The sequence below is a fragment of the Pyrus communis genome, chromosome 13, assembly GCF_041283825.1.
Source record: "Pyrus communis isolate YQ-2024b chromosome 13, ASM4128382v1, whole genome shotgun sequence".
Taxonomy (NCBI): domain Eukaryota; kingdom Viridiplantae; phylum Streptophyta; class Magnoliopsida; order Rosales; family Rosaceae; genus Pyrus; species Pyrus communis.
In genome coordinates this window covers 20,119,455-20,130,116 of record NC_142577.1, presented here as the reverse complement: position 1 = coordinate 20,130,116, position 10,662 = coordinate 20,119,455, and the positions used below count along the sequence as shown (strand labels likewise).

Sequence of the window (10,662 nt, the reverse complement as noted above, 5' to 3'; positions counted from 1 at the left end):
CAAACATTATCAGCTATTAATTGTTTTGTTGTAAAAAATAATATTCAGAGCTTTTTTAGTTTGTGATGAGCTGAAAACGAAGATCTAGATCCGGGCACAGTCAAGTTTACTAAATCAGCTCTTATCGTCTGGATAATGAGTAACATTTTTTATATAATATTAATACCTTTGGAAAAAAAAATTATTAGGGTTGACAGTGTTTGATGATGACTTGGCAAACTAGCGAGTCCAAATCTGTATTATGATATAATTTCTGACCAAAAAGGCAGCCGACCAGAAATCGGCTTCGAGATACCGAAGACGATGGTTATCCGTGCGAGAGTACCAACGATACGCCATGTGACCAGCAAATAGCACCCTACCTCCATTTTCCCCTTTCGATGATTTCAGTTCAGGAGGCTCAGATAACGTTTGAATATGCTTTTAAAATGATTAAAAACGTTTTTTGGAACAAATCATTAATAAATAAATAAATACAAGTAAATTATGGAAAAATACTTAAATACTTCATGAAGAAACACATAACTGGTGTTTCTTGTAAAAAGAACTTTAACTTTTGGAATTAAAAAATATTTTCTCTAAAAGCGGTTTCAGTCATTTTAAAAACATATCCAAACGAGCGATCAATTGCCGCCAACAAAACCTAGTCAATAACCACCTCATTTTAGAAATAATTGCATTTCTTGTTTATTGTTTCTTTCTTCTATAATTTCACCTAAAACGCTAACCCTAAACCCTACTCTCTTTTTTTTATTAAAAAGGGAAACTATGAGTGTAATACTAATTTAGATTACTCCATATACCTTGATGCTTATAATTGTGATTTTGACACAAAATAACTCATTAGTTTGATTTGTGCATTATTTAAAAGTTGGAAGATGGCAAATGATTCAAGAACTTCATATTCTCAGCACACATGAATACTACAATAAGAATTGAAGAGAATTACAAGTACACAAACAAAGTTAGATGACAAGCTAAAAGGATAGTTTTTAAAATTTTTGCTTACTAATGGTATGTTCACATGTGCTGACTATTGTAATTAGTGTTTTTTTTTTTTTTTTTTTTTTCATTCAATACCCTAAATGTTTGGAAACTGCATTAAGAGCTTTTTTAGTTCACGATGAGACGAAAATGGAGATCTAGAGTCAAGTTGACTAAACCAGTCCTTATCGTTTGGATATGAGTATTTTTGTTATTTTTTATTTTATAATATTAGATTCTTTTTTTTTTCTAATGAAAAAAGGTGTTATTATTGTTGACAATGTCCGGTTATAGAATTGGCAAACTCCCGTGATATAATTTCTGACCAAAGAGGAGTTACGGTGACGCTGGCTCCTCCTCCCCCTCGGAGAAAATCTGAAACCAAAGAGCTCATGCCATGTGGGATATGGATATAGGTTCCCCGTACGTACTGCAAGCCTGCCAGGTCTACAAGCTCGAGGAAGAGTGTTAGACATTGTTCAAGAACATGGCATTTAGACAAAGAATGGAAGGGAGAAGGAGCACCTTGAGGAAGAGGCGAGTGTCTTGGAGGCAGTAGAAGTGGCAAAAGCCGAGGTGTGTGTGAGATGGAGTCATGGCTGCCCAAGGCGTTGAAGTCTCGGTGGCTGATCAAAATGAGCTCCGAGCGCTGAAGGAGGTGGCACTTCAGGCGAGCCTGCCCACGTTGTGCCTCTTAGCTATGTTGTTGGGCACCACCGCATAGCACTCTACCCTCCATTTTACACTTTTGCTGATTTTAGAAATAATCGTTTTTTTTTTTTGTGTTGTTAATTTATTACTTTCTTAGCAGTTCCAAGTTCGAATCATCATCCGTTATTTCTGACGCAAACTATCTTATTAGTTCAATTTGCGTAAATTACTAAACTTTTAAGTTGGAAGAAGTTCCAAGTTCAAACCACCGGCCCTTATATATTAAACATATGATTAGAGGAGTGAAACCGAAGCGGTGGATGGAAATGTACTATGAATTGCATTCTTAGCTGAAAGGCTTGGCGTGGAACTTCATATTCTTAGCAGACATGAACATTAAAAATAAGAATTGAAGAAAAAGTAAAATTGGAAAAACATAATTTGATGACAAGCTAAAGCTAAGGGGATAAATTTTGAAATTTCTATTGGTTGCTGACAAGCTAATGCAGACACATAAAAACCTGGATAAGCACCACTCTGTCAATGTGAATTCAGAATGCTTAATGACAAGCTAAATTATGATCAAAATCCTAGTTTCCCCCTTTTGTCCTTTCAATCTGCTTCTATAGGAAGTGCTTTCTGCTTATAAGCGCTTCAAATTTTGGTGGTGTAGGAGGCCTTCTAACAAACATGTCATATAATTACTACCATTGTCCTCCTCTCTGCACCAAGTTTATTTTAATTTACTGAAGATATTGCTTCTGGCTCAAGTTTGATCTGTTCGAATTTCATGCATGCCCTCTAGGGAGATGTTTAAGTCTGCAGCAATGCTTGAGTTTTAAGCGTCTGTAGATTGCTCTATATGATCAATCCAAACACAGGAATGCAACTTGGGTAAACTGCTATTTGACCTCTTGAACTATTACCCCAGCTGAAAAATTAGCCAATTAACCCCTTATCAGTAGATTCCATCCATTAATTATTTCGTCAAATTCAAGGGCAAATTAATCTTTCCATCATCAATTCTTACTTGTCAACTATAACCACTAATAAATTTATGACATAGGAACACAAAATAATGTGTAATGACAGATGGTGGACAGAACCTAACGGTAAGAGGTTAATTGGCTGATTTTAAATAGTTGATATGGTTAATTTACCAAAAAAAAAAAAATTTAGAATGTCAATTTCAAGTGGGATAATAGTTCAGGGAGTTAAATAGCATTTTACCCATGCAACTTGTACATTTACACCAAGTAATACCCTGATTAATTGTGACATCCCACAGCACCTAGGAGAGTGATCCTTATATATATATTCACATCTCTACCTAGCACGAGGCTTTTTGGGAGCTCACTGGCTTCGGGTTCCGTAAGAACTCCGAAGTTAAGCGAGAAGGAGGCTTGAGCAATCCCATGATGGGTGACCCACTGGGAAATTGCTCGTGAGTTCCCAAAAACAAAACCGTGAGGGCGTGGTTGAGGCCCAAAGCGGACAATATCGTGCTACGGTGGTGGAGGGGGCCGGGAAGTGATCCGCCCCGGGCCGGGATGTGACAGTTTGGTATCAGAGCCTAACCCTGGCCGTGGTGTGCCGACGAGGACGTCGGGCCCATAAGGGGGTGGATTGTGACATCCTACATCACCTAGGGGAGTGATCCTTATATGTATATTCCCATCTCTACCTAGCATGAGGCTTTTTGGGAGCTCACTGGCTTCGGGTTCCGTAGGAACTCCGAAGTTAAGCGAGAAGGAGGTTTGAGCAATCCCATGATGGGTGACCCACTGGGAAGTTGCTAGTGAGTTCCCAAAAACAAAACCGTGAGAGTGTGGTCGGGGCCCAAAACGGACAATATCGTGCTACGGTGGTGGAGCGGGCCCGGGAAGTGATCCACCCCGGGCCGGGATGTGACATTAATATACACATAATTTATTCCCAAAACATCGAAGCCGAAGAATTATCCACATTCCCTAATTTAGTTTTTTTCCTGTTCTTGTAAAGTAATATGAAAAAATATGTATATACATATACGTTTATTACATATGTTATTTTCCCCTATATTTTGGTTTCGACATAATGATAGATGATTTGTATGAACAACAAATAAACTGCAGATATTTACAAGTGCAGAGTCGCCGGTTATGCAATCTTTCTCAGACAGCTACTTGAGCTGCTGCTAGCCTAGCAATAGGTACCCTGTACAAGAATTTAGGATCAGGAATTTGATCTGGTTATAAAATTAGTCCATGCAACTTAAATAGGAAAGATAAAAAGAAAGCGAACCTGAACGGAGAACACGAAACATAGTCTAATCCGGCCTCCGCGAAAAATGCAACAGAAGAAGGCTCCCCACCATGCTCTCCGCATATTCCAACCTGTTAGTTTATAATCACCGAGCGAAAATATCAGAGAAGAACAGAAAAAGAAAAATAAAAAAAAAAATCTTGTGACTGTATGACACACCATCGATATAAATTGACATCCCAATTTGTTATAGTATGTTCCAAATCTTCGCATTTCCAGTTACCTTTAAGCTAGGCCTAGCTGCGCGACCCTTTTGAGTGGCCATCTTGATGAGCTGCCCAACACCTCCTTGATCAAGGACCTGAAAGCAGTGCATTTTGACTATTAGTCGAAATTCTTTTTCATTCTGTTATCCAGATGATTCTGGTGAAAAACCCAACTGCAACGAGCCTGCGCGGACTTGCATAAAATGTGACAAACCTCAAATGGATCACTTTGAAGAAGGCCCTTCGCTAGGTAGATAGGTAAAAACTTGCCCACATCATCTCTACTGTAGCCAAATGTCATTTGTGTGAGATCATTGGTCCCGAAAGAAAAGAACTCAGCTTCCTTCGCAATCTATCATCGTTGATAAAATAAAAAATGATGATGAATAATGTGTTGAAAATAATGAAGTCAGCCTATCAATTTAGCCTTACCTCATCTGCAACCAGAGCAGCTCTAGGGATCTCAATCATAGTCCCAACCTTATAACTCAAGGTGGTATCCATCTCGAAGAACACTTTTCCCGCGACACTCTGAATGAGCCTCATTTGATGTCCTAGTTCCTGAAAGGAAAATTTTCGTTGAGGATTGAATTTCCATCGCTTCACAATTTCTCACAAATTCATACGAACGAATTATGAATCTAGTATCATAAGTAAATAATGAGAAACGAGAAAAGGAGGAACAAGAATTGCAGGATCGTGCCTGAGGTGTTCCGACAAGGGGAACCATTATCTCAGGGAAAACTTTGACACCCTGGTTGCTCATTGAGACTGCAGCTTGAAAGATTGCACGTGCCTGCATTTCGCTGAGTTCTGGGTATGATATCCCGAGCCTTTTGAAACATCAAAAAAAACCTTTCATCAATAACAAAGAGATCATATTTGTGCACCTATGAACTTCTTCACTCAAAGTTTATGACATTAAGCATATTAGCCTTCCAGCAACGGAAACATCTGACACTGAAATGTAAAAATTGTGCCATATTTCCGGACTATGTTTATAACGAATTCAAAGTGATAGGTAAACATGTTTTGTGAGTGAAAATAAACTGAAATGGATAAAACAAGTAATGATGCATATGAAGCTAATTAACAAAGTGAATGAAGCTCATCAAGAACTTTTATCTGAACATATTTAAATTTGAGTAGATTTTTTTTTTTTTTTTTTCTGTGAACAAATTTGAGTATATCTTTAGACTGGAGAACTAATGTGAAGATTGAAGAGCCACCAAACCTGCAGCCGCGGAAACCAAGCATGGGGTTTACTTCTGATAATTTCTCAATTCTTGAGAAAACTTCATCCTCAGTCATGCCAGTCTCTGCAGTTAGTTCGCTGACAATCTGTTCTAAGTCACCTTCTGGAAGAAATTCATGAAGTGGAGGGTCTAACAGGCGGATTGTTACTGGAAGACCTGAAATTTGATAAATTATGTGATAAATAAGCTACAATTAAGAATCTAAGGAATTTAAAACATATAGCCTTAGAGCCTAACAATCCTTGGAAATTTTTTTTTATAGTTGGTCCATGAGGTAAAAATACAAGCAAATTTCAAAGATTTTAATCAACATTTGTGAAAAATACCGTCCATTGCCCGGAAAATTCCTTCAAAGTCAAATCTTTGATACGGTAGTAAGAGGTCCAGTGCCGCCTTCCTCTCTTCAGTTGTAGCTGCCATGATCATTTTTCTTACCGCCTTTATTCTATCATCCGAAGCAAAGAACTGAAAGATAAAAACGTGACAAAATCAGAAGAGCTCTATAACCTGACATGATTTGTTAACACAAAATAACAAGGAATCAAAACTACAACATTGAAAGAACTTGCAGCAGACCATATAACATTACGGATATCCAGCCAAACACTTTTAAGTAACTAAAATTAGTTACCATGTGCTCTGTCCTGCAAAGTCCAATCCCTTCCGCACCGTTATTTCTTGCTGTTAGCGCATCTTCAGGTGTGTCCGCGTTTGCCATAACCTGTTACAGCATTACCACACAATTTTTACTGAGTAATTACTAGTGGTAACAATGAAAACCACAATGCACAAAAAATATGGTACCTTGAGACGCCTGACTTTATCAGCCCAAGACATGAAGGTTTCCAAATCTCCACTTAAAGCCGGAGGAGAAAGGGGCTCTTTTCCTAATATGACTTCCCCAGTGGAACCATTGAGTGAGAGCCATTCTCCTTCCTCGACCACTGTATCCCCGATCACAACCAGCTGTATCATCAACAAACAAACCAAATTATGCCATTTTCTCTGTGGACTTAACTACAACAGATCATGTTTATATAGAGAAAACAGTGGAAACCACCTTCCCAGCGTCATTTACTCGGATATCAGAGCAGCCAGAAACACAACATTTGCCCCACCCACGGGCTACAACAGCTGCATGAGATGTCATGCCTCCTCTAGCTGTCAAGATCCCTGCAGCTGCATGCATACCCCCAACATCTTCGGGGCTAGTTTCAGTCCTTACCTAAAGTTATATGTACAATTCAGTTATCGAATTGTGTCGGAAACAGAAAAAAGTTAACAGTGAATAAGATGAACATGGATAAATTTTCACCAAGATGACACTCTTTCCTTGTGCATGCCATGTTTCGGCATCCTCAGCACTGAACACGACTGTCCCTACAGCTGCTCCTGGAGATGCAGGCAATCCAGTGGCGATCACTTTGTCTTTGTAAGCAGTTGGATTCTCAAACTGACCAGACAAATTATACAAAAGGAAGTCATAAGTCCTGAATGTCTTCATACATGGATTCATTGATAAACGTATATGCATGTCGGGCCTGTCAATATTAAGGCCACATTACAAACTACAAATTGACCTGTGGGTGAAGAAGTTGGTCAAGGTGCTGTGGTTCAACCATCTTGATTGCAGTGCGCTTATCCACAAGCCCTTCATTCACCATGTCTACGGCTATCTTCACTGCACCTTTACCAGTACGCTTTCCACTGCGACATTGTAACATCCACAACCTATTTTCTTGGACTGTGAACTCGATATCCTGCAAATGTACCCCATGTTTTAGTTCTACAAAAACATGTGTTCCCCAAACCGAAAAATGTGAATGTAATACTGATAGGAAGATCATCTATAAAAATGACTACTCATACCATCATATCTTTGTTATGTTTTTCTAGAATTTCACAGTTCTCTACAAGCTCCTTGTAAGCTCCTGGCATACAATTTTTCATAGTATCCAAGTCTTCTGGTGTCCTAATGCCGGCAACTACATCTTCTCCCTATTCAATTCCATTATTAAGTTACTCTCACAAAACTATAAGAAAAATAGTCTCTACTATATCGACTTTGTAAGAGAACTTTGGTCTAGTGGTATCAAAAACCTGAGCACTGATTAAAAATTCTCCATAAAGCTTCCTTTCACCGGTGCTTGGATTCCTAGTGAACAGAACACCTGTGCCAGAAGTATTTCCCATGTTCCCGAAAACCATGCATTGAATATTAACCGCGGTTCCCTTCAAACCCGTTATCTGATTGATGCTCCGATATTTATTGGCTCTTTGGCTGTCCCAAGAATCAAAAACTGCTTTAACAGCCAAGAGAAGCTGTTGTTTTGGATCTGCAGATATACAAGCGGACAAGGACATATAAACATACAGAGTTGTGCTACGGGTAAAGTGGAAAATATGAGGAAGTTGACGGCGTTTTACTTTGTACCTGAAGGGAACTTTTCACCGGTGGTTTCAAGATAGACATTTTTGTATTGTTCTACCAGCTCTTTAAGATCAGAGGCTGTTAGCTCTGTGTCAAGCTCAACTCCTTTTGTGCCTTTTAGTTTTTCCAACTGCTCCTCAAATGATGAGTGTGGAATTCCCATAACCTTCAAACGTAAAATGGGTGAATTCAGAATACATCTCGAAACAGAAAAGATGAGCTTTAGTTTATTATGCCAAAATTGAAAGAAAAAAAAAAACAATCATAATTTAGACACATGAACATTATGAAATGCATCAATAAAAGCACTTACAACATTTCCAAACATGTCTAGAAAACGCCTGTATGAGTCATAAGCAAAGCACTCTCCACTTTTCGCGGCCAAACCAGCAACCACATTGTCATTGAGTCCAAGGTTGAGGACAGTGTCCATCATGCCAGGCATGGAAATCTAGGTATATAGAGTGAAAATCAGTTGGTGCACGACATGAACTAATTCTTATTAAACAGATTGTAGTGAATGTGTCATTGTTAAAATTACATTAATGTTTCTCCATATGTGCCCTTGTGAGCTAATGCCACTACGGCTGTTGTTGCAACTGAAAGAACTCTTACCGCAGCACCAGAGCGAACGGAGAGGAGGAGAGGCTTGGAAGGGTCACCGAGAATAGCACCCATGTCCTTCTGCACACTCTCCAAGCCCTCTAGTATCTCCTCCCACAAACCTTGTGGTAAATCTTTGCCATTCAGCTGATACTCTTGGCATGCTTCTGTTGAAATAGTAAGTCCAGGTGGGACGGATAGTCCAATGCTAGCCATTTCTGCCAGGTTTGCACCTTTCCCTCCCAACTACAATGCATGGGCATGATGAACAAGCATTCAGATTCTATGACTAAATCGAACATGTAGATCAATGGACAAGTACTAATTGAACAATTTTTAAGACTAAATCGGACATGTAGATCAATGGACAATTACAAAGTGAACAATTCCGTTATGTAGCACAAATTTCTGGTCGATTGAGATATAAGTAAAACTCCTTATCCAAAATCGGCCAAACTAAAATGCTAGAATTTTCATTTCTCGTACTGGTAGCATGTCGAAAGTGAAGTAAAACTTACCAATGACTTCATTCCCCTGTTGCCTTCACTCTTTCCTTTTCCAAATGTAAATACTCGCTGTAGAAACAAAACAGAAACCTTTCAGGCACCACGAACAAAATGCTTGAACATAGTTCAGATTGCCAGTCAAATTGATTGTTCAGATTGCCAGTCAAATTGATCATGATATTGTTATGAGTTTAGAGTGCAATCCGAATATTGTGAGGTTTTATACAAAAGACCTCGATGAAATTATTAGTGGAAGTTGAATGAAACCACTTAATATAAGCTCTATTTTAATTTTGTCAGGTTTCGACGCGGGACTTTACAATTTCTAACGTCACAAACTATTCTAACACCAAGTCAAAACTAAATCATCCGACTGAAAACTAATTAGCAAGGGATGAAGAGATCCAAGATCTTGCAAGGATTAGAATAATCCGACGCAGTATTTTCATCTTTTGAATAAAAGGATGCAATATATGTACCTTTCTGGTTGTTGGTGCAGTCTTATCTGCAACTGGGGACAGAACAGCTTTTGCTTCGATGTGTCCTGGCTCATTCTTCTTCGGGTTTGGGTTCATTATCCCGTTTACAATTTGCATCTGCTGCCGGTGACAGCGCTTGAGGCCAACTCGACCCAACGAGTTGAGGCCATGGAAGGAAGGGTTTTCTCTAACAAGATCAAATTGATCCACATATTTTCCCTTCAACAATCTCTGCCTATAAACCTCAGGTGGTGTCCTTATGAGCATGCCTTTCAGAGTGGATGACATTTTTATACTCTCTCTGCTTGAGAAACCCAAGTAAATATAACCAATGGATATAGATCATACTAAAATCTGTAACTGATCAGTACTAGTTTACTTCCCAGCAATAAAAATTAATCTTCAAAAAATTTGAACATGAATTGTTATTAGCAATGCAAAAATAATCATCATGCACTCCTCCGTCTCTCGTATTAGCACTTGTCTCAATCCATGATCGGTGGATACTTTAGAGTGCCGATAACAGCTTGCAGAAATAATTTATTAAGGATTAAAGAGTGAAACAGAACCCGAAATCATTTGATCAAATATGCACATACACATACCTGCTGAAGATAGAAGTGCTTTTCTGATCAGAAGAGGTCAGTTTCTATTTGCAAAAGTTGCAAAGAGATATTGAGGTGTAGAGCTTGTTCAGAGAAGCAAAAATGGCGGTTGTTTTGTCCTTGTTTTGTCTGTAACCGGTGTGATGCAGTGACATGAGTGGACCAAATTTTAGCGCTAACTCAGCTTTTAAACTGCCCATTCACAATTCATGCGCCAATAAAAATTTGGAACATAATCGACTACCAATCATATTGTTGTAAAAAGTAATATGAAGAGCTTTTTTTAGTTTATGATTAGTTGAAAACGGATATCATGAGTCTTAAGTTCAAAACTCTTCGTCATTTAAATTATTGTAATTATTTCATATCATCTCCTTCTCCTTAATAATAATAAAATTTTAAATAAAAATGTATCATTTGACCTGAACACCAAAGTATGATATCATCTTATGTGGTGCAGAAACTTCATTAGAAGGGAGATTAGCTGCTAACAGACTTTTTATATTTAAAATAAATAAATAATACAATGATGCTGCCTAAAAAAATAAAATGAAGGGGTGTGTTATCCACACATCTTTTGTTAAGTTTTGTCCGTTGATTTTCTTCATTTCATCCGATTTGCACACTTCTCGATACC

At 38.4% G+C, this 10,662-nt stretch overlaps 1 protein-coding gene across 2 annotated transcripts; it reads right to left on the bottom strand.

The window, feature by feature from the left end:
- Positions 1 to 3,548: 3,548 nt before the first annotated feature.
- LOC137737905 (pyruvate, phosphate dikinase, chloroplastic-like) lies at positions 3,549 to 10,202 on the bottom strand. 2 transcript variants are annotated; one of them, XM_068477485.2, is made up of 21 exons: positions 10,026 to 10,202; positions 9,421 to 9,721; positions 8,954 to 9,010; positions 8,448 to 8,681; positions 8,146 to 8,283; positions 7,836 to 7,998; positions 7,502 to 7,737; positions 7,271 to 7,399; positions 6,982 to 7,161; positions 6,717 to 6,854; positions 6,462 to 6,626; positions 6,206 to 6,367; positions 6,033 to 6,122; positions 5,728 to 5,866; positions 5,380 to 5,557; positions 4,849 to 4,978; positions 4,578 to 4,706; positions 4,360 to 4,497; positions 4,163 to 4,240; positions 3,919 to 4,010; positions 3,549 to 3,831 (listed from the first exon to the last, which is right to left on the bottom strand). In XM_068477485.2, exons 2-21 carry the CDS (start codon positions 9,706 to 9,708, stop codon positions 3,789 to 3,791), a joined length of 2,907 nt encoding a protein of 968 aa, XP_068333586.2. In that variant the 5' UTR covers positions 9,709 to 9,721; positions 10,026 to 10,202; the 3' UTR covers positions 3,549 to 3,788. The 2 variants fall into 2 exon arrangements, with proteins under 2 accessions (XP_068333586.2, XP_088539366.1); XM_088683240.1 differs by lacking the exons at positions 3,549 to 3,831; positions 3,919 to 4,010; positions 4,163 to 4,240 and having other exon boundaries at positions 4,360 to 4,429; positions 10,026 to 10,167.
- Between the last annotated feature and the right edge of the window lie 460 nt (positions 10,203 to 10,662).

What these genes read in the sequence shown, in the direction of transcription:
- LOC137737905 (XM_068477485.2), bottom strand. Translation starts at nt 9,708, where the DNA reads ATGTCATCCACTCTGAAAGGCATGCTCATAAGGACACCACCTGAGGTT. An exon ending in ACAGGGGAATGAAGTCATTG is followed by an intron (nt 8,682 to 8,953) that starts GTAAGTTTTACT and finishes CATGCATTGTAG; the next exon opens with TTGGGAGGGAAAGGTGCAAA. An exon ending in ATAAAGTCAGGCGTCTCAAG is followed by an intron (nt 6,123 to 6,205) that starts GTACCATATTTT and finishes ATGCTGTAACAG; the next exon opens with GTTATGGCAAACGCGGACAC.